The sequence below is a fragment of the Phycodurus eques genome, chromosome 1, assembly GCF_024500275.1.
Source record: "Phycodurus eques isolate BA_2022a chromosome 1, UOR_Pequ_1.1, whole genome shotgun sequence".
NCBI classification, from domain to species: Eukaryota; Metazoa; Chordata; class Actinopteri; order Syngnathiformes; family Syngnathidae; genus Phycodurus; species Phycodurus eques.
This window is the reverse complement of record NC_084525.1, coordinates 18,226,303-18,248,004: the sequence shown is the minus strand read 5'-3', so window position 1 is coordinate 18,248,004 and position 21,702 is coordinate 18,226,303. Positions and strand designations below refer to the sequence as shown.

General features: G+C 38.3%; 1 protein-coding gene and 1 long non-coding RNA gene across 2 annotated transcripts in view; both read left to right on the top strand.

Annotated features, from left to right (window-relative positions):
* pex14 (peroxisomal biogenesis factor 14) overlaps window positions 1-21,702 on the top strand; it is a 94,111-nt gene that overhangs the window by 30,162 nt on the left and 42,247 nt on the right. The window contains exon 3 of the mRNA XM_061681492.1: window positions 896-980. Coding sequence (XP_061537476.1) covers window positions 896-980 — 85 coding nt within the window. The remainder of the gene's footprint in view (window positions 1-895; window positions 981-21,702) is intronic.
* On the top strand, window positions 990-6,598 carry LOC133404956 (uncharacterized). Its single transcript, XR_009768900.1, has 2 exons — window positions 990-2,611; window positions 5,924-6,598. It is a non-coding gene; the product is annotated as an uncharacterized LOC133404956 (long non-coding RNA).

Genomic DNA, 21,702 nt, shown 5'->3' with positions numbered 1-21,702 from the left:
CGCATTACCCAAAATGAATTACCACTGGCACGGCGCTCAATCACTTTGTATCTTTCAACAGTAAAAGAAAAGAAGAGTAATCAAAACCTTTCAACTTATTAGAGGGATGACTTCTACATTGAATCACAGGGTCCACAGGTGTGATAATAAGTCATCTAAATCTTCTCTCTAGTTGTTTCCCCCTTTCGGTGTTCCTACATATTTATCCATTTTCCAAGGCTCCAACTTATGCTGTTCATTTCAAATTTATTGTTTAATGCAGTTTGACGGAAGATCCACACCCCCGCCCACTTTTCCAATTCTTGGAAATGTATACTCGGATGGAAAATTAAAGTTCATCTCAAAGGAAAACATAATAGAATCGATGAAAGCAGTGCACTTAAAACTTTTGATGTTCTGATGCTATTTAAGTTTCTAGTGCATTAACGTTTCAAGTCATTACAACATTTAGGCTGTGTGATTTGATCATGGCAGGTTTTTAACTGGAAGAATTACAGAGGTTTTCAGCGTAGGATTCTAAAGTTATTAGATACAAATGATCACCTCCGCATTAAGTATAGATTTTCTTTCAGTGTGCACTTAAGAATGGTATTTTGTCTTTAAGAGGGTAATAGCAAATTAAGCTCCATACTCCATTTGTCCAGCACTCTTGATGGGCTAATTTTATAACTGATGAGTTGGTCATTCTCTCCATTTACACTGGCTAGAAAGTAGTCAGGTGGGCTCCATTATTAGCTGTCTCTGTTAAATGGAATCCTTTTATTGTCCTTTTTCAAATGTATTTATTTTTTTTTTTTTTACTAATTACAAATACTTGTTTTTACTGACAGTTTGGACTTCTAAAAGTGTCACTTTGCTGTGGATGTCATGTTGCCAAATCTTTGTCTCTTCCTAGGTTTCTACAGCTATAAAGTTTCTTCAAAATCCAAAGGTACGTCAGAGTCCCTTGGCCACCAGAAAAGCCTTCCTAAAGAAAAAGGGTAAGAGATTATAGCTTTGCAAAATTTAAATACTTGTAAAATAACAAACTGTGTAAAAACTGAAATCATAATTAAAATTAAAATAAGAGCTATATGAGCGAGAGCTCTACAGATGGTGTGTAAAAGATAAGTCATTTGTATTGGACAATGCAACAGGGTAGACTTCCACTTATTTGTTTTTATAAAGTTGGTCGTTTGGGTCAAAGGTTAGAGCTGTAGCTCCGGGCGATCTTATCGGGTCGATTTTGGCTACAGAGTGCAGGATTCAGGCGTTGTGAATACATGACACAACAGTTGGGATCCTCCTTTGGGTTCAGGAAAATTAATATTGACAAACTCACTCTGTATTTTCAATGGAATTATCAATCTTGCCTCCCAGCATTTGAACCCTTTTACTTAATTTCAATGTTATTGTAAATTTAAAACAGAGGGATTTTGACAGAGGGATTTTGTGCCGTTCATAGAGATTGGTTAAAAAAACTGTGCATATTATGATATTATTTGAGTTAATACACTGTAACTATTTTTGCTTGTTCAGTGTAATGTGCTTATAAAAATGTGTTGTGCTATGCTATGTTTCTCACTGGCCTTTGCCTAGACACAAGCACTATAAAAGTTGGGTTGATTTTCTGTCAACTTCTTTGCAACTTCTTTGCTTCATCAGGGGCCATGCTTCTGAGGGACTTTTCAGAATTTGAGTACCTAAAAAGGCAAAAGTGAACCTAAAAGTTCCATAACAGTGTAGGTAAACTGAAACCATATCCATGGTCGACAGCTGCTTGTATGCTTTTCCCCTTTGGTTCAAATGGCTCTTGATATCCTTTGACGTTTCTTTGGTTTTGTCACAGCCAAGATTGTTAGCTAAGATAAATAATACAAATAAAAGGAGGCCCGTCGTTTGTTTTAAAGTCTTTGCTGCACTCGAAAAACTGTTTGCTCTTATGGCACTTCGATTACATGAAATATTTATGATGTTTTAATGCAGATTTATTTTGGAAAGTTAGTTCCACTGTTGATCTAAACAAGAAGCCTCAATTTACATGTGGGCATCGATCTCAGGGAAAGACATTGTAAAGATGAGAGAAACTCTTGCAATGAAACGCTAAGCACAGAGTACATTACTGTTTTGAGAGGATAATTCTTAAGCCACTCAATAAAGCTGTGAATCAAATCTTTATTTTTTGGGGGGAAGGTGTGTACTCTGCAACCTCATACTAACTTCTTTCGTTTCTCTGTTGCTTGACAAGGCTACCTCACCCTAATGTTGGGGGGGTGAACATTTTTTATTTACAGTAGGTTCTTAGTTTACGTACATCTCTACCTATGACATTTTGTCGTTACACAATACCTGTATGTTAAGAAATACCTGTCTCGACGTGTGCAGTCTACAATTGAATTGTCACAGCAACAATATTTACTCTTCACGTGTATTAAAGGTGAAGTATATCGTCTTCAAAATGCTATCAAGATTTGAATGTAGCTTCACTTCCCTACTCCCTCCCTCACCCAAGTGTTTGGCAGGAAGCCACACCCCTCATCGGTGCGCACACGCAAGTCTCATGGTTTGTTGACGACGTGCTGTGATCATCTTATAGCAACAACGTTGACTATTTCTTCATGTCTCTTCACCGGTAAGTAAAAGAAACAGATGTTATCATACTGAATACAAGTAGAAAACTAAAGTTTTAGTTTGAAGGTTATTTGCATGTACCGTCATTTCTCGTGTATAATTAGAATCAGAATAATCTTTATTTGCCAAGTATGTCCAAAAAACACAAGGAATTTGTCTCCGGGAGTTGGAGCCGCTCTAGTACGACAACAACCAGAAAATTGACAGAGAACACTTTTGAGACATAAAGACATTGACAAAAAAAAAAAAAAAGCGCATCCATGTATAATGCGCACCCCCAAAGTTGACCTCAAAATTCTGGAAAACCCTTCTACCCTGTAACCCTGTCTAATGCATTTTTACAATGCATGATTTTGCTTCTACCCATATGATCAAAACATGAAGTATTATCTGGATTTTGTTAGTTTTTTTCAAGGAATTCTTCTGAAGTTAAGCACTTTATTTGAACACTTAATACTTTTTTAATTTACTTGCTCTTATTTTGAAATTCACAGCCCTACTTTTAGTGAGTAAATTAGAAAACACACAGTTGTGCTCATATGTTTGATGACCCAGGCAGAATTTGTAAGATGGGTACAATTCTTAAAAGAAAACATGAAGGACCAGGCGAAACACATTTAATTTTATTTTAATGGGATTCAATTTAAACGGTCAGGCATTTCAGAAAAGCATTATCATTAAACAAAACATAACTGTAAGGAAATTAATGATGGTTGTTGTTCAGTCATCAGTCAAATTAAAAAAAAACAATATTTCACAAATTCTGCCAGGATATGTAAACTTATGAGCATAACTGTACATATATGCAGTCATACGTACCCGTGTCATATTGGAATGAAAGTGTAGGCTACACCTTTTTTATAACCATTAGGTGGTGGTGGCATTTTGGAATGAAAGTGTACAGCTTTTTCATAACCTCTAGATGGCGGCATACATTTATAAAATCCGAAGGTTTTTTCCCATTTGCCCCTATACCCATGTATAACGCGCACTTTTGACTTTTGACAATTTTTTGGGGGAAAAATAGGCATTGTACACGAGAAAGTACGGTACATTACATTTGATTATTAGACTTATTTAGCAACGAGCTTTGATAAAAGCTATAAATACCAATACTCCACATTTTAGTCGAGGCAATGTCCCATAAAGTTACATCCATTTTTGTTCAGTTCCCAAGAGGAGAGCAGTGCGTATACGCACAGACATGCACACACACACACACACACACGTCTTTAGTCACTGTAAATCTGCAGGTGAAAGCAAATTGTGTCAACTTCCATGGTTCTTGCTTAATTTTTTATCAAAACTTCCAAATTGCCATATGTAATAAATGTTGAGCTGTTTTTGTCACCAAACCCATTTTTAAAGTAACTTGAAAAATAGCTGAACAAACTATTATCCTTGACTTCTGCTTTCAAAACAAGTTATCCATCAGTTTGTTGTGTACGTACTGTATATATAACATGATGAGCCAATTAAAAATGTGTTTCCAGTCATAAAGGCCATCTGAGGGAAACCGTAACTACAATGTGGCTTGTGACAAAAACACCCCTCCTTGTAAATGTACAGTGGGGCAAGAAAGTATTAAGTCAGTTCTATTATCTAGTATTTAAGTTCTCCCAATTAAAACAAGGAGAGAGGCCTGTAATTTTCATCATAGGTATACCTCACCTATGAGAGACAAAATGAGGGGGAAAAATCCAGAAAATCACTGTTTATTTTTTAAAGAATTAAAAAAAGCAAATTATGGTGGAAAACAAGTATTTGGTCACCTACAAACAAGCAAGATTTCTGGCTCTCACAGACGTGTAACTACTTCTTTAAGAGGCTCCTGTCTTCCACTCGTTACCTATATTAATGGCACTTGTTTGAACTTATCAGTATAAAAGACACCTGTCCACAACCTCAGTCACACTACAAACTCCACTATGGCCAAGACCAAAGACCTGTCAAAGGACACCAGAAACAAAATTTTAGACCTGCACCAGGCTGGGAAGACTGAATCTGCAATAGGTAAGCAGGTTGGTGTGAAGAAATCAACTGTGGGAGTTATTAGAAAATGGAAGACATACAGGACCACTGATAATCTCCCTCCATCTGGGGCTCCAGGCAAGATCTCACCCCGTGGGGTCAAAATGATCACAAGAACGGTGAGCAAAAATCCCAGAACCACACGCGGGGGCCTAGTGAATGACCTGAAGAGAGCTGGGACCAAAGTAACAAAGGCTACCATCATTAACACACGACGCCGCCAGGGACTCACATACTGCAGTGCCAGACATGTCCCCCTGCTTAAACCAGCATGTCCAGGCCCGTTTGAAGTTTGCTTGAGAGCATTTCGACGATCCAGAGACGGTTGAGAGTATGTCATATGGTCAAATTAAACCAAAATAGAACTTTTTGGTAAAAACTCAACTTGTTGTGTTTGGATGAGAAAGAATGCTGAGTTGCATCCAAAGAACACCATACCTACTGTGAAGCATGGGGGTGGAAACATCATGCTTTGGGCCTGTTTTTCTGCAAAGGGACCAGGACCAGGTGTAAAGGAAAGAATGAATGGGGCCATGTATCGTGAGATTTTGAGTGAAAACCTCCTTCCATTAGCAAGGGCATTGAAGATAAAACGTGGCTGGGTTTTTCAGCATGACAATGATCCCAAACACACTGCCCGGGCAACTAAGGAGTGGCTTCTCAAGAAGCATTTCAAGGTCCTGGAGTGGCCTTGCCAGTCTCCAGATCCTAACCCCTTAGAAAATCTTTGGAAGGGGTTGAAAGTCTGTATTGCCCAGCGACAGCCCCAAAACATCAGTGCTCTAGAGGAGATATGCATGGAGGAATGGGCCAAAATACCAGCAACAGTGTGTGAAAACCTTATAGACTTATAGAAAACCTTTGTCCCAACAAAGGGTATATAACATAGTATTGAGATGAACTTTCGTTATTTACCAAATACTTATTTTCAACCATAAATAGCTAATAAATTCTTTAAATATCAGACAATGTGATTTTCTGGATTTATTTATTTATTTTCCTCATTTTGTCTCTCATAGGTGAGGTATACTTATGATGAAAATTACAGGCATCTCTCATCTTTTTAAGTGGGATAACTTGCACAATTGGTGGCAGACTAAATACTTTTTTGCCCCACTGTATGTGTACAAGAATTAAAACTGGGTAAAAAAATGTACTGTATCATATTCATTAGATTTTTGTTGATGGGATGGGTATGAGGGAGAGAGATGCTATTTTTGTAACAATGGATTGCCAAATTCACAAACACAAACTCTAATCACCATAATGTCTTGCTTTACAGGAGAGACCTGACAGGCTGAGTTTAGAGTAAACATAGTGTGATAGACATTTCTGTGACGTGACCCCTGCTCCATGTTTTGACGTCCTCCATGAGACATCGAGGGAAGGTCTTCTGACTCTTCAGCCCATGATCAATGCATTGGTGTCTGCCATAACTGCACTTATGGACGCCTTGATCTTGGACGAGGGAGGTTTATGCCTAGCCAAAGAAATGTGGATTGACATGCGGAGAGCTGAGAACCTTTGTGACCTTGGTGCGAACAACAGACAATTCTGCCAATGCTGTCTATTGCCAATATGTAATGCGGAAAATCCCCAAGCATGTTATACAGGATGCTGACAAAGTGGACAACGAGGAACCACAGTTCATATTTTCAAAGCATTGCTCCAGTAGAAATGTGCATGTTATATTACTTTATAAATATTTGTAGATCCATTTGCACCTTTTTTTTTTTTATTTAACTCCAGGAGTGTCTGCGCATTTACCTCTACCATTTTGAAATAGTACAATTGTTATGATTAAAGAACTGAAAATGAATGGTTCCTCCTTCACAATTGCCACTCAGAAATCAATGTTACATTTCGTGACTCCTTCCAGTTCGTAAACATCAGTGCCATATATAATGCATGTTCATTGATTGTATATTTAAAAGAAAAATAAAACAAATTAAAAGTACTGCAACACATTTTATTTACAAGATATATACATGGTTTACCCTAAAATACTAATAACATTTATTTCTTACAGATTTTGACAGACATGTACAAGAAATCAAAATTACTCCAAATAGACCTGACATCATTGAGAAATAAAAATTAAATTTATTTACTCAATAATGTCATGGAGCATGGATGTTTATAATTACATTATAAACATTTGTACATTATTATTTCTTGAGTCAGCCTTAAGACTAAAAAAAAACTCCCCTTTGCTTCTGCTGAGGTGAGTTTGCGACACCTGAGTAGATCATCAGCTGTTGTAATCTGTGGCAGGCCACTGGTGACAGACAACCTGTAATTCCATTTTGTTTTTGTTTTTTGTAAGCGACAAGAAAAGATGAAAATTGACAGTTGCAGAGGCAGCATGGGCTGTACTGTACCTTTTGCCCACAATTGTGCTCTGAATTTGTGAGCTACAGTGGGTACGGAAAGTATTCAGACTCCCTTAAATTTTTGACACTTTATTTTTTTTTATATTGCAGCCATTTGCTAAACTTCTTTTTTTCCCCACATTAATGTACACGCAAAGTGGTCAGGAACTCAGACTGGGCCAAAGGTTCACCTTCAAATAAGAGAATGACTCTAAGCACACAGCTAAAATAACGAAGGAGTGGCTTCAGAACAACTCCGTGACTGTTCTTGAATGGCCCTGCCTTAAACCTAATTGAGCATCTCTGGAGAGACCTGTCCACCAACGTTCACCATCCAACCTGACAGAACTGGAGACTATCTGCAAGGAGGAATGGCAGATGATCCCCAAATCCAATTGTGAAAATCTTGTTGCATCATTCACAAAAAGCCTCATGGCTGTATGAGCTTAAAAGGGTGCTTCTACTAAATACGGAGCGAAGGGTCTGAATACTTATGGCTGTGTGATATTTCTTTGTTTTTTTTTTTTTTTTTTTTTTTTTTAATAAATAAATCAGCTAACATTTCAACAATTCCGTTTGTTTTCTATCAATATGGGGTGCTGTGTATACATTAATGAGGTAAAAAAATAACAAATTATTTTAACAAATGGCTGCAAGATGACAAAGAGGGGGTCTGAAAACTTTCCATACCCACTGTATGCGGTAATGATTCCAGATGAGAAAACAATGGAGACAAACTGGCAAGTGGTGTGGTCATACTGATCAACAAGTTATTCAAATAACAGCGAGTGACAAAACCACATCATCGAGTTTAGGTAAAGAACAAGTAAGCCGAGGACAAAAATCTATTTCAAAATTATTTCTGGTCAATTAACAAGTTTGCTGGCTTGCTTTTATAAAACACCATGGCAAATGTTTTTATTTTTATTTTATTTTATTTACAAAACAAAAATGTGAAAAAAAAAGTCTATTGGCAAAAGTAATGCATTGTTAATTGTGTACCTATCATAATGTACCTGAATGCTAGATATTTGGGGATTTCCTTTTGCCATCTTGGATCGCAATGTTAGTCAGTCTTTGGTGTGCATTTTGAGATCATCTCTCTATCATCATTCACACAGGTACTTCGGGGAAAACAATGTTATACATATACAATCAGTTGGGTAGGAATAAATACAAAATAAGAGTCGGATTGATCGACGTACCTGAGCACCAACTTCTTCATCATAAATATACAGTAAATCCCTCGTTGGCTCATTCTCATACATGCTGTATGCTACTGTTGTTTTTTGTTTGGTTGGTTTTTTTGGGTTTTTTTTTTTTGCTGCTGATAGTACAGTCTGTTATTCAAGTACAACTTTGAGCGACTAGTATTATAGTTGTACTAAATGAGCCCGCCGGGCCTTTGTTATTGTTGTTTTTCAAAAGTACCTCATTCCAAACCCACACTGTTGGGTTTACACAGCGGGATGAATCTCCTGTGCTTCTCCATGCTACTAATAGCGCTGATTACAAAGTCAGTCTCACATAGCAACTATGGCTATCACCTTGTCATAATGCTAGCTACTATATTGTTAGCGAGCAATGCTATTTTGGAGAAGTAGGTTGTGCCATCTCTTGTGCCGTCGCCGAGTGGTACACACTAACGCGGCTGTATAACTGCCGTCACCGAGTGCTACAAACAAACGCGGCTGTATAACACTCATGCTATCAGTTCAAAGTTGTATTTTGGGGAAATGGACAATCAATTAAAAATAAAAGTATGTGATAGACATACCCGTCGAGCAGAAATGAAGCCACGTCGCTCCTGAGTCCATGAAGTACCTCAGGGAGTCTGAGTTGACGCATCTCTGGAATACGTAGTAGTTCCGATGTGTATCCTAGTTTTGTTTCTTTCTCGATAAGATTCACTCTGTTTAGCCTCTCTGGTTTCTTTGCTCTGCTTCTGTTTTGTTGTATCAGAAGACCCAGTTGTGGGATACGAGGGATAAGGCATCTTTGGATTTGTTGCCGAACCCGCCTCAGTGTCCACCTCAAATCTGTGCTGTCTCTGATTGGACAATTCTCCCCATTACGGAGACTGTAAATTAATAATGACAATTAAATTTGAGGCATTTGATGGGACTGGAGAGGGATGAGTTTTCAAAAGCTCAAATAATATGTTACTCTCTGGACATCCAGAAAGTTTTAACATATATGACAAAGTGTTACCCCCACACACACACACACCCCACCCCTCTCCAAACTACATACTTCGCCTTTAATAATACAGGTGCAATTAACAAAGTACATACAGCAGGCTTGAGAAGGGATTCAATAATTCTAAAATCTAATGTAAAAAAGAAAACTAAGATGTTGCATGTTGGTATTTGGTGAGTGATATTAGAATTGTGATGCATGATGATGTGGAAAGGCATCCAGAACTACATTACAAACAATGCCGCAACAACCCCTCCCCCACTGACAACTTCTCTACCGGACAACCTTAACTCCTTTTTATCCCATTATGAAGATTAGGGAAAAATTAGGGAAAAAAATGCTTATTACAGGCAACTAATTTAAGAAATATTTGTTTAAAATAAGTGGTATAGTTTCATGATTAAATAATGTTTTACGTTAAGAATTTACATCTCACTTATTAATTTAGTTTGCTTATTACAATTAATTTTTATTAATTAATTTAAGTTACATCAGATGTTTGCTTAAAATATATATTTTCATGATTAAATAATTTTTTACTTGATCTAAGTATTTGAATCTTATTTGTGAATTGTAATTAGTAAAAAAGGCTTCAGTAGGACATATTTTCTTGAAACAAAACATTTAGTTTCTCCTTTGAGCTGATTCCAAGAAATTCAACCGTAACTTAAGAAATAGCAAAATCAATTTATAATAAGACAGTTTATATGTAAGTTTATAAGTTTAAACTCTCCTTAAAACAAGCAATTTAGATTTCAATCAGGGCCATTTAAGCATTCTTACACACACACAAAATAGTCATACCAAAACGTCAACTTGGTTCTTGAACTCGTTTAATGTCAGCCGCACAGTGGCTTATCACATCTGGGGTTCAAATCCTGGCCTCGCCTGTGTGGAGTTTGCATTTTCTCCCTGTGCCTGCGTGGGTTTTCTCCAGGTACTCCGGGTTTCCTTCCACATCCCAAAAACATGCATGGTAGGTTAATTGGAGACTCTAAATTTCCCGTAGGTGTGAGTGTGACTGGTTGTTTATATGTGCCCTGCGATTGGCTGGCGACCAGTTCATGGTGTACCCCGCCTCTCGCCCAAAGGTAGTTGGAATAGGCTCCAGTACGCCCGCGACCCAAGTGAGGATAAGCAGTACGGAAAATGAATGAATGAATGAATAATGTCAGCTGTTTTTCAGAAATTGGGAGAGCTGGGTGCCAGCCATTTTTGACAATTTATAGAAATAAGTGCATTTACCACAAAATATTTGTTGTTTCTACAGTTTCTACAGTGCATTGGGGAAAGGTAAAAAAAAAAAAAACTACATAACACACATCACATTGTCCGAAAATTATGTTTTTGTGCACTACTGTCTATAAATATAAGAATGACAATAAAAAAAATCTATCCAATTCATCTAGCTATCCATCCTTTACGTTTTTGTCTACCATTTTGTCTTCAAACGGTCGACGCAACCAGCGTTACACGCCGTTCATTGTCGTAGAGTCGTCCCTTTCTTTTTTTTTTATTGGGAAAGGGTGACTTCGTCATCCTTTTTGGCGTTAGCAAAACTCTGTTTTAGAGTAAACTGTCTGTATTTATTCCTGGTTTTTCGCTCTAACTGTGGATCATCGAGCTCTCTCTCTCGCTCTCAACCACGCCCCTACATTGCTCCACCACGTAACATGGGTCCTCACCAGAAATGGTCTTCCTCCGACGTGCTGACAAAGTGCTGATCAAAGCTACTGTTGCCATCTGGTGTCGATTTATCATACTAAAATCCTCCCCAAGCCTTAGAAGCCTTGGATTCTTATTGTGGAGCTGCGCCAAACCCTCTATTACGATTTCATAAAATAAATAAATGAATAAATAAAACCACTGAAAACGTATTAATACGCATTTGGCACTAAATGAGTTTATTATGTAAAGTTTTACCATGTAATTTGATTAGGTAAGTCCAAAGCACAATTCTCAATGTGTTTTTACCATGTTGAATCAATGTGAATAAATGAAGTAAAAGTAAGGCAATTGTATGAATAAACTTCAAGCTTTTTTTTTGTGACGATGCTTTAAAGTATACATTAGTAAAGCATTTCAAATATGTTATCGCAGACAAAATTATAACAGGCTTTGACCTTAACGGTGGCCCGAGGCCACCACGCCGCTGTGGGCACAATGGACTCGTTTTAACGACGAAATGGCAGCTACTGTAAGAGCTTTAGGAAACTCGCCTGACTTAAGTGAGCAATTGATTATTTGTTGCAAATCAGATAACACATGACTTTGCAATAGCTTTGAAAAAGTCAGATGGTATTGAGTGAAGACAGCTCGTTGATGGTTTCAGCTGCTGAACCGTTTTCTCTACAGTTTTTTGGTCAACTATCAAATTCTGACATGGTAATTGAGTTTTCCCTGGGTGGCTTCAGATGTCGTATAATTTTATCATCTTGCTGATTTGTGCTAATATTTAACCTGATGGATTGTATTTTTTCACTAAAATAACAAGCAAATTCATTGCATTTATCTGCTGTTAGGAGTTCTGGAGGAACGGATTCGGGGGGTTGTGAGCTTGTCAACCACAACAAACAGTGCGAGTATTGTTGAAGTTCTTACTGATGATTTCAGAAAAGTGTTGCTGTCTAGCCCTGACTAACTCTTGGTTAAAATTTTAAAGCTTTGTCGAGGTAATAGTCAATTTGGAGTTTAGATTTTCTCCACTTACGTTCTGCTTTCCTACACTTTGATTTAGAGGTCTTTACCATCATTGTGCTCCTCCATGGTGTTCTCGGTCGCCTCAAGATTGTGTTAGTTTTGGTAGGTGCGACAGCATTCACTACATTTGCGATTTTACAGGTGAATGTACCTTTTCGTAATAGACATAGAGGTTGTCTTAACTTTTGGAAGAATCAAATTCAAAGAATACACAAAAATGGTCAGAAATAGCCATATCCTTAATGTCAATTGATAGAATTTCAACATCCTTAGAGATGACCAGGTCTAAGATGTGACCTTGAGTGTGGGTTGGACTCTTATCTTGAGAGAGAGGTCAAATGTGTCTAGTATAGCAGAGAGTTCTTTAGATTTGTTTTCCCATGTTATTGTCAACATGAATGTTAAAGTCTCACGTTATGACAAAATAGTTGTAGTCAGTACAAATAACTGCCAGCAGTTCTGAAAAGTCCTCCATAAATTTTCTATTGTATGTTGGAGACCTATAAATTATTACAACAATAATCTTTGGGTCACCTTTAACTAAAAAACAGAGATATTCAAAAGAGCTAAAATCACACAGTATAATTTTTTTACACTGAAATCATGACTTAAAAATACCACCGCCTTTTGTTCCTATTCGACACTTGTTCATAAAATAAAAATTTGCTGGTGTTGCCTCATTTAAAATGGTATTACAGCTACTTTCTGTTAACCACGTTTGATTTAGTAACAAAAAGTCCAGATCATAGGTTGTAATGATGTCATTAATCAACATTGATTTATTACCCAGTGACCTGATATTGAAAAGCGGTAGTCTCGCAGAGATAAATGGAGACAATGGTTTGATAAATTCACATTTTATCCTCACTAAGTTTGTAGTTCTACTTTTTTTTGTGCCATATTTCTTTGACTGCGGCACGGTGGACGACTGGTTAGAGCATCTGACTCACAGTTCTGAGGACCCTGGGTTCAATCCCCGGACCCGCCTGTGTGGAGTTTGCCTGTTCTCCCCGTGCCTGCGTGGGTTTTCTCCGGGCACTCCGGTTTCCTCCCACATCCCAAAAACATGCATCGTAGGTTAATTGATGAATCTAAGTTGCCCGTAGGTGTGACTGTGAGTGCGAATGGTTGTTTGTTTGTATGTGTCCTGCAATTGGCTGGCAACCAGTTCAGGGTGTACCCCACCTCCTGCCCGATGATATTTGGGATAGGCTCCAGCACGCCCGCGACCCTATTGAGGAGAAACGGCTCAGAAAAGGGATGGATGGATTTCTTTGACCAACTTTCTGTCCGTTGTAATTACAGGGATATAAATGCCTGATCTCCGTAAGGGTCTGACTTATTCTGGAAAAGACCCTGCAGATATCAGTCAGTTTCGCAGATAATGTTCTTCATGGGTGGAGGAGGGGCCCTTCACATCTTAGTGGACAGTGGTTTCAGGCGAGGGGAGATGGGAGGAAGATCTTGGCGTGGTGTGCGTTGGACTCCAATATTGACAATAGTCTTCATTCCTGTCCAGCACACCTAGCAGAGAATTTAGGCTAGTAGAGAGTAAGTTTTGCGTTGGGCTTTGCTTCAATGGGGCAGGGAGCGGTGTGGGAGATTCAATGTGCTGGCTCATCTCATTTGTCATTCGTTCCTCCAATTGTTTGGATGACACCGATGAATCCGTCTACGCCTCAGGTTGCCTTATCTCCTGTTTCTCCGACTGTTTGGGAACAACTGCATCTTTTTGTCCTTCATCCGTGTCACCAAGGCCATTGTTTTCTTTTCAGGCCGCTGAATGACGTACACAGTAAAACATGTTGGCAGCCAATAACTTAACTCCTTGTCTATTTAGACAGAAACCGTCTGCCTTGTAAAGATGTCTGCGCTCCCAAAAAAATGCAGAAATTGTCAAGAACGTCACGGATAGTGCACTACACACTTCTTTGAGGAACTTATTTAATTGACTGAGTGTAGCGAAACATTCATCTCCAAATCGTACAAGTGGGAGAGGTCCACTAATAAAAACCTCAGCATCCAAACATAGCACTTTTGTTAGGTGATCAATGAAATCTCGTTTCAGTACCTCTGATTGCTGCTTCAGAACATCCAGGGCCCCTCTGTGTATAATAACATATTTCACAGCTGAGTGCTGATTAGTGATTTCCAGGATTTTTTTTTCTTTAGAGATATCAGACACCCTGTCATTGATAAAACACAGTACTTTGGTGTTCTTCTCACTGCAAAAACGTTTCACATTCTTGACAGCACCATTACCAACTATTAATGTTTGGGGTGCCATTTTGTTCTTGTATGATTTAGTTTCATACTTTTTAGTGGTGGTCTGGGATGAGCATTCTTGGCTAGGGTCTTGTAAAAGTGGCTCAAATCTATTAGTAAGTCTGATGTCAATGTTATGCCTTGACTTGCGTTCTTTTTTCTTGCCCTTCGCTGTTGCGACCGTCCATAGCTGTGCACTCTGGGTTGAAGGAGCCCGCAACGCAGGCCAGCCTTGTGTCCTCCCTTTTAGATGTTGTCCCATATCTTTGGGCTTTGCTCCCAGTAAATTCCAGGGAGAACTGCTGGATGGTCCATTACGGTTTCCACAGTCCACATCCATCCCCTTTGTTGAGCTAAGTGGCTGTCTATTAGCACGCTTCTGCTCACCATTTTGAGACATCGGTAGATTGGTTTCATTCCCCGACTGTCGATTTACATCCACATACACTTCAAGATGGTGGATTTCGTTTCCAGGATTTACATCCTCTGCAGCAGTCCATGATAGTCCTCAGTGGAAAAGGGAGGCATCTTGATTGCTGGTCTTGTTGCTAATAGCAGGCTTGTGCTAGTTAGCAGGCCACGCTCACGTAATGGTGAGAGCGTATCGGAAAATATTGGAAGATAGCAACAACTGACTGTATCTACAAAAAAAAAGTACAGTCCCACAGGTTTAAAAATATCCAGGAGTTGCTGCTTCAAAAATTTTTTTGAAGAAAAACAAGCTTATCAGTAAGAAAAAATGTAAACAGAAGCGAAGCACGCAGAGCGAGCAAAAAAGCGTCTGCACTGTACGAGAAGCAAGAGAGACAATCCTTTGGTCTTTTTGGGCAGCAGTGGTTTTCGCCTTGGAACGCTGCCATGGATGCCATTTTTGCACAGTCTCTTCCTTATTGTTGTGGCATGAATGACGTCATTCTGCAGTTTAATGACATGATTGGCTGATACCTTAACTGAGGCAAGGGAGGCCTGCAGTTCTTTAGAAGTTGTCCTGAGTTCTTTTGTGACCTCCTGTATGAGTCATTACTGTTCTCTTGGGGTAATCTTTGTAGGCCAGCCACTCCTGGGAATGTTCACCAATGTTCCATGTTTTCTCTATGTGAGCATAATGGCTCTCCCTTTGGTTAACTGCAATCCTAAAGCTTTAAAAATGTTTTTTGTAACACTTTCCTGACTGATAGATGTCAATTACTTTATTTCTCCACTGCTCTGGAATTTCTTTGGGTCATGTCATTTTGTTGCAGCCCTTTTTAGATCTTTTGTCTGACTTGATTGTGTTTAAGTGATTTCTTGATTGAAGGGGTCTGGAGGTTATCAGGCTTGGGTGTGATCAATAAAATTAACCAAAAATTGTGATTAGCCACAATTAATTCATGATTTCACAAGGGGGTTAATTACTTTTTCACACAGGGCCAAGGTAACTTTGAATAGTTTTTTCCCCCCTAAATAAATTAAATCACCATTTAAAAACAGCATATTAAGTTCACTTGGGTTATATTTTTCTGATATTTACATTTGTTTGATCTTAAACAAAGTGGGGAAACTGCAAAATTGTAAGAATTTGACATTTTCACGGCACTGTGGATAAGCCTAATTTGACAAGGAAATTTTCCCCAAAAAGTTTCTTTATTCAGTTTTTATTCACATTTATATAAGGTGTAACACTGTACTGCATACTCCGTACCGCTCTTCCTGTTTAGGGTCGCAGAGCGCCAGAGCCTATACCAGCTGACTTCAGGCGAAAGATGGACTACAGCCTGAACTGGGTGCCAGTCAGTCGCAGGGCACATATTGACACAGACTACAGCATAACATATAACTGTCAAATATTGAATAAACAGAGATAAACGCATAGGGTAAGTCTTTCATGGAAAAGCCTAACTCGATAGCCGGTAGCTCAGTTTGCGCATGTGCTGAAGTGCTGGAGAGTGCGGTTTGACAAGAAACTTGTTTTGACATAACACTGGTATGCGCAATTTCTGATCATCGCACAGGGACATAAGTTTCGGGACGATTATTTTTCTGGCAGCAATGCACTTTTTGTTTGGTGGTGTTGCAATCTGACATCATCGAAATACCCCTATCAGTGGCGTGTACAGACCCACATCTGCCCTAACAAAACAAACATGGTAAAAAATAAATAAATAAATCACTTGTGTGAGTGAGGATTAGCGCAGTTTCGGGAATATTCATTTTCTTTGCAAACTAGTTCAAAGTTCAGTTCACAATTTTTTCAATTGTAGTTCAATTAATAGTTAAAAATTTTGAACTTAGTTCACAGTTCACAAAATGAACTAGTCCATAGTTCTTCCCCCAAGCCAACTGCTTCACCCACTTTCTTCACCAGTGTATCAGTCCCCTCATTGAAATCCAAAGGGAAAATGCTCTTCTGTCTGCCAGGGAATAGCAAACAGCTTACCTTACATTTTTTTGCTAATCAATGCAGATTTCCCACCTGAGGTCACCTCCATAAGCTTTTTTTTTTTTTTTTTTTTTTTTTTTTTTTTTCTCTACCCTCTTTTCTTCTCTCTCTCCCCCCTCCAGGCATGCATCCCATTTTGATGACACACAGCCGTGCAACTGTTGGTGGCTGTGGTTGCCAAATAAGACGTTTATTCCCCTTCATATGAAGGCTCAGATAGTGTGTTTCCACAGATTTTCTCCTGGAAGTGTCTAAGGCAGGCATGTCAAGCTCCCGCAGCAATTTCGTCCGTCGATCAATTTGAAATCAGCATGACATTAGCCCTCGCAACGACATCAGCCTAACATTTACACGTAATTCCATGAGCAGCGTCGAATTTGTATGAACTTTACAGTACTCATCCATAGTGAGATTTAAGAAAACTATCCTGTTCTGCAGGCCATTATATTATATACTGTATGTGACCCGCCACGACAAAACCCGCAGTAAGTCAGTCTGAGCCAAGTCGCGTAAATTTGTGATTTTAGTTTTTTTGCAGAATATGTAAGTTGAACTCATGAAGAAGCCACTCCAAGTTTCAATTAACAATATTGGGGGACATAAGACCTTAAACATTGTGTTAGAATCTGGCTTTTCCGCAACTAAATAATCCCCGCAGAAGCTCGGATGTTGGAGGTGTGGGGATACGACAGTCGGCCAATCAAGTACCAGTTTCAAAGGAGCCACATGGCTTACTTATGCATCCGCTCGTGCATTTTAAGTACTAGTAACTGTTACTTTTAATTCCGGAAGGTCTGTTTGTTGTCGATTGAATGAAGACACATTGCCGAAGAACTCGTGGTTTTGTCAGCACAACTCTGACTGCAAAAAGTGAAAGTGACAACAAAACCTTATGTAAAATGTAATGTTTTAATTTGTTATTTTTGTTTATTGACTCTTGTAGTACTTTGGACATCTTCACATGAAGGTTGTTTCAGTTGTTAGTGAATGTAAAGACAATTATATTAGATATATGCCACTATTGTGTACAGGTAAAAACACAAATCACACTTAGGCACAAAGTCAGAATTTCTCCATTGAGACCTGTAGTGTAAATCCAGCCTTAGTTACTCTGTTTTTGTTGTCCTCTCAACCGTTTGATCTAGAAATCGATCATCCTGTTTCTCCCACTACAATGTGTCAGTCTTAATTTCTAATAGAGTTTAATGTCATATTTATGTAAATACGTCTGGATTTTACTTTATATTAATAGCCAGAAATGTCAAAGCACACATAAAATGAAACAATACCATCTCCCGGTAGAATGGAATTTAAATTGGATTCCTCTTGCTGGCAATATTTACGCTGGATAGCTGATGAAGGGGAAAATAGTCCCTGCTTTGATTGCATGTTGCAGAATCGTTGCACAATGATCTCACTCGTGCATATTATTTCATTGCCCTAATATCCGCTGAAGGATGCCTCGGTGGTCATGTCGTTTTGAAAGACATCTTAATAGTGCGGTTTATTTCAATATTCATTGAAAAATATAATTTCTGTTTTCCGTCAACTGTTAATTCCCGGGTATAAATTGGCAATTATGCAGTACAAATTTGTAGCTACCTGCTCTGAGTCCTTGTTGAATGAACTGGCTGAAATATTGAAAGTTGATCACCTAGATTGTAATATGAATGCTGATATAAAACAAATTCATTCTTTTTTCCTTTGGAAAAGAAGGTTGGAAATAAATTGCATTTAGACTCAAACTGAGGAATTTTGTCTTGCTTTTTCCTAGCCATCATTAAATATGTTTTACTGTTTGAGTGAAATATAATGTGATGCGGTCTCATTTACTGGATTGTGCTATCTTCGTCCTCGACAATTATCATACAGTTTAACAGTCAAAGTGTTGTTAGCCCATTTTGGAGCCACAATTTAGCTTAGACAATTAGCAGTTACACACACATAATTACCCAAAAATGTCATTCTCAGGACTAATTGAACAACATTTACATCTTGTCACATGTCACTTTGACCGAGGCTCCAAAGCTGACATGCTCAGTTGTACCCAGTTTGTTTGGGAAACGGTTTCTTTGCATGTAAAATAGGAACAGTGAATTTTCTGTAAATTATACTAAATTGATGGCTTGACTTACTTTTTCAATGCTGTCCTCTTTGCTATTTATTGACAAGATAATGGAAATAGATTTCACCCTGATTTAGATGGCCAGTGAGTGAGGGTCACAGAGAACATAGGTAGGCTGTTGGTCTATGACTGTGCCTGGTATGAAGGTAAGGGTAAGGATAATCATCCCACATATTAATGGGATGCTATGTGTAAGTGAGGTTATGCGACTCACCTCTTGGACAAAAATGACAATGACCAAGGCCTGCAAAGAAGGTAAAGGGATTGATGTGGTTATAAATTACTCCATGGCGCCACCTAGTCGAGGCCTTGCCTACTTTGTCATCAGTAGGGCGATAAAAGCAGGGAAATGAGAACAGTCTCCTCTTTTTTTTAATACATAAATGAATACGCTAGAAGTGTGTATGCCATTTTGTAGCAGTTGTAGCAAACGAAAATGACGTGAAGGACCGTGAGCACGACTTATTAAATGTGTTGATGCCGCGCCTCACTTCTTCATATTCCATTTACTTCCTTCTACTTGACATAACCTGTACTGTTGATTTTTGTTTTAAAATATATCCACAATCTAATTCCTCTCAAGGACACGTAGAGGGAAATGTGTTCATCTTTTACCCAAAATATTTTAGTGCGCAATTTTTGTAATTGACCGTCCTGCTGAGGTTTTGACCCATAAAGTCCAAGAGTGCCAGAATTGGAGAAATTGATTTAATAAAAGAGCCTCACTGCTTCTTTGCCCTTAAAAATGCCGAGAGAATATGAGGCTCTGGAAATAGAGCTGTAAATAACCTGACGAGCAATGGGTTTTCCTTTAAATAAATACCGATCAGGTTTATGTTGAACGACAATAGAAAACGTAGTCCAGATATGCAGTTTACAGTATTTATAGCTGTAATATCGAGGTGCCAGCACTGTAATTTCATGCCCCGATGAGAATGGCAAGGTCAAAGCAAATGCTTTGGCTGAGCATCTGCTAATACTGTGACTCATAAACAGGCACTGCGTGTATCAGGTGCACCAAATAATACAGTATAATGAAATACAGAATAGCTTTCCATTATTGTTCTTTTTTATGGTGTCGTCATTAGGTTTAATTTATGTCTTAAAAATTCATCTCCCCATGGGTCGATCTGAAATGGGGGTCCAAGGGTCATTCTACAGGTTTTGGAACCTCTAATAAATTTCGCCAACCTTTTTTTGTCTTTGCTTTTATATGTAAAACCTTGTTCATTTTTTTTCTGTAAGATCTAAGGCTGCTTTCATTTGCTGCTGCTGTGTTCAAATAGATCTGTACCAACAGAACAACTTTGCAGCTGTACTTTGACCATAGAACAGTTAAGAGCTTTACTTAATTTTGGTTTGAATTGCATTTTCCTGTATAAACCTTACATCATGTACATCACTGAACTCTCATTAAAATGTGCATTGATTAAACTTGTTAGTTTATATGTAGACTTACATTTCAAGATGAAAGGAAAAATGTGTCTTCTAATGAAGCTGTGATCCTTCCTCATCTCACTCAATACTCTGCCACCATGTAGTCTGCTGTGGTCAGATGAGTCTGGAGTCCAGGGACGCATTATTGCTTATTTGACTGTGCAATCTGACTGCACAAACTCAGCACTTCCTGGCACTCAGGACCTTCTGTATACTACAGGATGCCCAACATTTACTTTCAATTATTCAACCAATTTCATGGCCATTTGAAGTTCTTGGGGCATTAAAGTAAGGGATGACCAGGACCTCCCCTTGTTCTATAAGATAATAGATTAGATGGAAATTCCTTAATGTTTTAGGTCACTCATTTCCAGATGTTTGGAGCCACAGACCCCCTAAACCCCCTTTAACACCCTGACCGAGTTGCCGCACCCTCTCACCCTCATACTGTCTCAAAATAAAGCCTGTTTATAGATAATAACAAGTGGCAAAATAAGTCTTTCAGCCATTTTTGCATACTTGCATGAATTTAGCTGCAACAAGGTAAGCATGCAAATAGCTCTGTTGAGTTTACATCAGGCCGGTTGACAGTAGTTAAAGTGCGTTTTGGGTATCATGATATTTCTTTTTTTTTTTTTTTTTTTGGGGGGGAGGGGCGTAAAAATTATATTTTATAGAGAAAATGTGCATATCATATTCAACATTTTTGTTGAAAAAAAACATTTGGTTAAAAAAAAGAAAAGAGGCCAAGTGATTCCTTCAAGCTGCTTATTGCCACTCCCACTTGAATTTTACTTGAACGAAACATAAAACAAAGTGAATTTCATGTTGTGCATTGAGCCAAAGCACATTAATTTATTAACTTTGTCTTATGACAGTCAGCTCATTAATGTTAACACATAATGCCGAACAAAAAATGATGGGCTAACGATGTCTAGGCAATAATACAAATTTGTAGCATTTGAACACACGCAGTATCAACACATGCAGACACTATAGAACAATATTCACGGGCATATATTTTTTATCGTGTGCGAATAAATGACATAATTGCAGTTTAGTAGAGATGATCTTCTTCCGATTCATTCTCAAATTTGCATGTAAAGTCTGTATGGATTATGCTTCCCCCTGGTGGCTAAGGCATGCACGCCAGAATGAGCAGCGCAATGGCCATTTAATCATCATAATGCACAAACTGTTCTGTTCCTTTCATTCTATTACGTTGTGTTATTAGTGTTTATAAAGTACAAAATTGTAGAGTGCTATTTTTCTTATTCAAAAACATGTTACAAACATCTTTGTTAGTGTTTTTGGGGTGCTGGAATGGGTTAATTGCATTTCCTTTCTCAGGGCATTGACTCAATCGCAACTGGGCTGTTCTGTTTGTCTTAGAAGACGTTTGGCCTCTCATCCAAGCAGGCTTCATCAGTTCATGAAACAAGGCTTAGTTAGGATGCACTAGGCAGTGTTTATATATATATATTATATATATATATATATAATATATATATATATATATTATATATATATATATATATATATAT